The sequence below is a fragment of the Microtus ochrogaster genome, chromosome 2 (genome assembly GCF_000317375.1).
Source record: "Microtus ochrogaster isolate Prairie Vole_2 chromosome 2, MicOch1.0, whole genome shotgun sequence".
Taxonomy (NCBI): Eukaryota; Metazoa; Chordata; class Mammalia; order Rodentia; family Cricetidae; genus Microtus; species Microtus ochrogaster.
In genome coordinates, this window is record NC_022010.1 from 13,763,530 (window position 1) to 13,769,847 (window position 6,318).

A 6,318-nucleotide genomic window follows, 5' to 3' on the forward strand; every position below is an offset into this window, starting at 1 on the left:
CAGGCTCCAAAACCACAGAGAAACCCTGTCTTGAAAAAACCAAAAAAAAAAAAAAAAAAGTAATTTTAAGATGGGTATGGGAGACAGAGGCAGGAAAACCATAGGACTGAAGCCATATTGAGCTAGGTCAGCCAGGCAACATGGCTAAGGACAAGGAAAATAAAAGGATAATAGTCCGTTTTTTGAAAAGTAACTTTATTGGTGTGGTGGTGCACGCCTTTACTCTCGGCATTGTGTGAGTTTGAGGAGAGCGGGGTCTAAACGGTGAGCTCAGGCAGCCAGGGCTTCAGTGCGAGGCTTTCTGCCTAGCCTTATAGAACCTTTTTAAAGAGGGGAAAAAAAAAAAACCCACCAATTACTTTATTTTTCTGTATGCATTTTTCAAACACTTTCTTTAAATAAGCATTGTTTTCATTTTTCTGAGTTATCACTAAGTGGCTTAGTCAATCTCTCTTGACTTGGCAGTTATCTACCTCATAACAGACTAATAACCCCAAAGGGGATGAATGAGTTACTTCAGCAATAACTCTGGGGGCTGATGAGTGAGTTTAGAAAGTGAGCCAGGCATTGGTGGAGCACGCCTTTAATCCCAGCACTTTGGAGGCAGAGGCGGGTGGATCTCTGAGTTCGAGGCCAGCCTGGTCTACAAGAGCTAGTTCAGGACAGAGAAACCCTGTCTCGAAAAAAACATTATATAAACGCTGACAGAATAACCTTGGGCAATATTTTACTACCATGTATACAGCCTTGCATGCATGTGCCCCAAGACATGTATGATAGGTTGACCTGGGTGTCTTATTCAACTCTTCTCCATCATAGTTTTGATAGTACCATACCCAGAGCATGTCATTTCCTGGAATGGCAGACTAGGAATCTTCCGGGATCCTCTGTCTAACAAGCACAAGCCACAGTCCTGCACGTCTTATGTGGATGCTGGAAACCTGAATTCTGTTCCTTGTGCTTGTACGGCAAGACTTTACCAGCTGAGCCATAACCCACTCCAAGACAGGATCCCCCCGCCCCCCGCAAGCCAAACTGTATGCAGCTTTATTAAAGACACTTTCCAGAAACAATGATGGTTTTCCAGGCAGGACATAGGCAGACAATCACTAACAGTACACAAGAGCTTCCAAAGTCCTTTCTTGTACCGACTACCAAAACCAGAAAGCCACTATTCAAATGAGTCTTCATTTGATGCTCTGAAAGGGGGAGGAGCTTAGAGTTAGGGCTGACATTTTACATTGAGGATGTCTGACAACTTTTCACAAGTCGACCCTGACTTTCAGGAAATGAAATGAAAACAGCATAATTATCAATCTGAAGATCCACAATCTTTTAGAGAAGGAACCACTGCTCTTTTGAGGACACTCAATGATGTTATCACTATCAAGTCCAGATTGCCCAATAGACTGGTAAAACCAGTTTTGGGGGTCAGGTTCCGACGGCCTCTGGTCTTACGGGAGTTAAGTATATGTTGACCGTGGAGGGAGAGGATATAAAAATGAATTTAGTTTTCCCACAAGATAGGATTTTATACATGGAAGAAACAGGAACTTAGGTACACGATTCCTTTCCAAGAGAAGGGTGGACTATTCATTTTTAGTTTTAACTATATGAGTATTTTGCCTGCATGTATGTGTATATGTGCACAGTTCTGAGCTGCCCTGTGGGTGCTGAGAACTGAACTGGGTCCTCTGGAAGCACAGTCATAACTCTTAACTGCTGGACATCTCTCCGGCCTGATAGCTGGACTATTTTTACATTTTATTTCTTTCATGTACAGTGCAAAAAACAGACTCCAAATTAAACAAGGAACCAATATTAAAATATTTATTAATTCAGCATGTGAGAAACTTAATAGTTATTGAAAGTCTTATTCCTTTCAGAATAATGAAATATAGATTGTACAATTTATATACTGCAATAAATATGATTAGTTAGTAGCAGACTCCAAACTTCCTCTTGTTTCTGAAAAGGTCGTTTGATTTACTATGATCCACCAAGAAATACCTAAATGGGGGAAAAAACAGAAACAAAACTCATGAGTATCAGGCCCCCATTACCATTATTATTACATTTACCATTTTTATTTTCGAGACAGGGTTTCTCTGTGGCTTTGGAGCCTGTCCTGGAACTAACTCTTGTAGACCAGGCTGGCCTTGAACTCACAGAGACCCACCTGCCTCTGCCTCCCGAGTGCTGGGATTAAAGGCATGCACCACCACCGCCTGGCTTACATTTACTGGGTGTGTGTGTGTGTGCGCGCGCATGCACGAGTGCACATGTACATGGGTGTCAGGACAGCTTTGTGGGTCCAGGGGATTAAGCTCACATAATCAGGCCTGACAGGAGCTGGTCTTACCTGCTAGGCCATCTTGTGAACACAAGGTCTAGATTTTAAACAGAAAACTGTTAGGTAAGCACAGAACCTGACTCAGCTAGTGTTAATGTGGGCATATAAAAGTACCTTGCATTTGAAGATAGGTACAACTAGAAAGAAACAACCTTTAAGGATTACAAATACAGTGCAATCAACATTCTCATTTTGTAAGTTAATATTGAGCTTTTACGGTGTCAGTATTGGGTGTCCCTGATCTCTACCTGGTGGCACTGCTGAGCAGTATCTATTGGGTGCCACTTTGCTCACTCACTGGAAGGTGGTGGCACCTAGAGATGGGCTGGGTTAGAGGACTCAGCTGAGGGAGGCTGTGCCTTGACAGGTGTTTCCTGCCCCTGCCACTCCCTGCCTGATTCTATCTTTTTTTTTAAAAAAAAGATTTATTTATTATATATACAGTATTCTGCCTGCAAGTATGACTGCAGGCCAGAAGAGGGCGCCAGATCTCATTACAGATGGTTGTGAGCCATCACGTGGTTGCTGGGAACTGAACTCAGGACCTCTGAAAGAGCACATAGTGCTTTTAACCCGAGCCATCTCTCCAGGCCTGATTCTTTCTATCTTGATGTCATCCTTTGTCTGGCCACAGTATGAAAATGAGCCATGGCCGTGGACTGCAATCTTAGAATCTTGGCTACTTTAAACTGTTTCTCTTTAGTATTTGTCATGACAGTGTCTAGCCAGAAGACAATGACAGACACGAACACAGCTAGCTATTTACAGAAGGTAAAATGCAGGTGTAGGGGCTGGAGAGATGGCTCAGAGGTTAAGAGCATTGCCTGCTCTTCCAAAGGTCCTGAGTTCAATTCCCAGCAACCATATGGTGGCTCACAACCATCTGTAATGGGGTCTGATGCCCTCTTCTAGCCTGCACGCATACACACAGACAGAATATTGTATACATAATAAATAAGTAAATATTAAAAAAAAAACTTAAAAAAAATGCAGGTGTACTGGAGCATGTCAACAGGCCCTGGGGTTTCACTCACTGCTGGGCCATTAGGCAGCAAATGACTCAGGCAGGTCACTTGGCCTGTGGGGCTTAGTGATCTCATGGTTGTACAATGCATTGCTCATGTTCATGGGGAACATAATTATGTGCACATAACACTGGAGCTGGCACAGTGCTGTTTGCCTTTCATCACAGTACTGCAGGGGGCAAGGCAGGAGGATCTGTGAGCTTGAGGTCGGCCTGGTCTACAGAGCGAGTTCCAGGACAGCCAGGCTGCCGAGTGATAATGATCACAATTGATGGTGCTAGGCTACTGGCCACACACACTGTTTTAACAGTCTGTTAGCGCAGTGTTCTCAACCTGTGGGTCATGACCTCCTTGGAAAACCTTTTATCTACAAAAATACATTGTGATTCATAACAGAAGCAAAGCTATAGTTATGAAGTAGCAATAACAATACTCTTATGGTTGGGGGCCCTTACAACATAAGGAACTGGTGGTGGCGCACACCTTTAATTCCAGCACTCGGGAGACAGAGGCAGGCAGATCTCTGTGAGTTTGAGGTCAGCCTGGTCTACAAACAAGAGCTAGTTCCAGGACCGGCTCCAAAGCAACACAGAAAAACCCTGTCTCGAAATCTCCCCCCCCCCCCATAAAAGAAGCGTCTGCTGCTGTATTAGCAGCAGACTCAGGCTTCCTGGGTCTTCCACCTGCATCAAGAGGACATACTGGGACACTGGGTGGCACACTGAGACCATCTAGGTTTGTATAGATACACTGTGAGGTTGGCATAACACCGTGCTCAGAGGGAACCCAGTCATATGATACGTGAATGTACAGGCATATACAAATGTGACTGTTGCTTGAATATACAGAGTCAGTTGCTGTAGTGATATTTTGTCTTAACAAATAAAGCTTGCCTGAAGATCAAAGTGCAGAGCTAAGCCACTAGAGGCCAGGCACACACCTTTAATCCCAGGACTCGGGAGCTAGAGGCAGAGGGTTACCCTGGGCTACATGAATTGATCCAGTCTTGAAGAGGAAGAGGTCACACAAAGTGATCCCGGCACTAGGGATTCCACAGCACTAGGGAGGTAGAGCCAGGGGTGATATGGGTAGGAAGAGAGAGGAATATAAGGTGGGAGGAGACAGGAGCTCAGTGCCGTCTGAATAGCAGCCTGAGGCAGCAGTCTAAACAGTCAAACTGAGTGGAGTCAGAGGATGCAATCTGAGGACAGGATGGCCCTTTTGGTCTAAGGATTCGGTAGAGGTAAAAGGTCTGTCCGGTGGCTGCTGCTCTGCTTCTCTGACCTCTCAATTTTCACCCCTAATATCTGACTCCGGTTTTTATTATGAATAATTAGAATTTGTGCTACAAGTTGCAAGACTAGAACTAGAGATAGTAGGGCTGACAAGGTGCTTAGCACATAAAAGTGCTTGCCATGTAAACTCAACAATCTTAATTTCATCTCCAGAATCCATAGTGGAAGGACTGACCTCTATATGTGTATAGAGGTCATGTGAACAGGGGTGCACACACACACGCATGCATACAAGCACGCACACGCAAATAATAATTTAATTAAAATCTATAAATGGTCTCATTTGAATTGGAGCAATAATTAGCTGGCTTTACCTTCAGGATTTCATACGGAGCTGCGTTTGGTGGCACAGGCTTTCCACAGTGCTTTGAATACTCAGTTATCAAAGCTGATGCTTCATCTAAACTGGAACCAGAAAGAACAAGGTAGACGTGAGGAGACCCTTGGGGGTGATTCCTGTGGTGCTGACTTCAACAATATACAGATGTCATAACGTGTCAAACTGTATTCTTCACATAAAGCTTATTACACAGCCCAGTTTTAACTCAAAAATTAACATTCATCCATATACGACAATGGAATCATGACTGGATCCTGAGGATAAACAAGCAGCTAGAGTCATGGAATGTGGAGGAGAATGGGCACCCCTGAGTGGCCAGCTGGAGGATGGAGCCAAGGCCAATTTCTCTGACCGCACTTTCCCTTCTAGAGTGTCAGTTGTATTTCCCTTCTTTCTTTCCATACCCAATCCTGGCTCCAGCTCAGGCAGCTCCGTTTCTCAACTTGTGGGTGCAGAAAGCTAACTGACCAAGCTTAGCAAGAACTGCATGTTACATAAGACCAGCAGCGCGCCACGCAAGCATTGAGGAAGAAAGTTGTAATTTAGGGTTCGGAGCAGGACTATGAGAAGCCTATTTTGAGGATCCAGACAGCTCCTTTAATTACTGGATGACAGATTTATGTTCCAAGGTTCCAAGACATGGGAAGATGAACTCCTGAGACTGCAGGAGTGCCCGGCTTACGACTGCAGCCTCAGGTTCAACCACACAGCTCGAGAATGGCTGCTTTTCTCCAGAATCAAGACACAGTTTAAGGAAATTCTACAGTAAATTGATGTCTCCCCATGTTAACTTACCTCGAATCATTTGCCAAATAGTTTACCAATTCGGTGATATTGTTGGTGTTTATCATATGCCATTTCAACAATTGAAAATATTTTGTCTTTGCCAAAATTCCAAATTCCTTCTTATTTATGACATGATTCAGAATCAGACTTCTAATCTATGGAATGAAAGTTATCATTATATCAAAAATGTGTTTAATCCTAAATCTTCGCCAATGACGAATTCCCAACAGGGTTGAGATGTCAGTCTTTGGCATTAAAGCTCCGGGAGGGGCACGCGGCTCAGTGCAGTGTATGAATAGAGAGCTACTGTTGGTTCGCACTTGGGTGTTTTTAAAAGTGAGGAAGAGGATCTAATTACAAGTATAAAAGGGTACGGTTTCTCTAGGGGGCACAGCAATAAACAAGACAGCCATGGCACCTGCTTTTTATCTTTTACGTAACAGTGGGGATTGAAACCAGGCTCCTGAGTATGCTCGCTCGTGAGTGCTCTACCACCGAGTGACATCCCCAGGAACGTGA

At 44.0% G+C, this 6,318-nt stretch overlaps 1 protein-coding gene across 1 annotated transcript in view; it reads right to left on the bottom strand.

The window, feature by feature from the left end:
• Nucleotides 1–2,955: 2,955 nt before the first annotated feature.
• Nucleotides 2,956–6,318, bottom strand: part of Kntc1 (kinetochore associated 1) — a 79,188-nt gene continuing 75,825 nt past the window's right edge. Inside the window, exons 61-63 of the mRNA XM_013349629.2 lie at nucleotides 5,809–5,954; nucleotides 4,988–5,078; nucleotides 2,956–3,111 (exon numbers count right to left, since the gene is read on the bottom strand). Coding sequence (XP_013205083.1) covers nucleotides 2,956–3,111; nucleotides 4,988–5,078; nucleotides 5,809–5,954 — 393 coding nt within the window. The remainder of the gene's footprint in view (nucleotides 3,112–4,987; nucleotides 5,079–5,808; nucleotides 5,955–6,318) is intronic.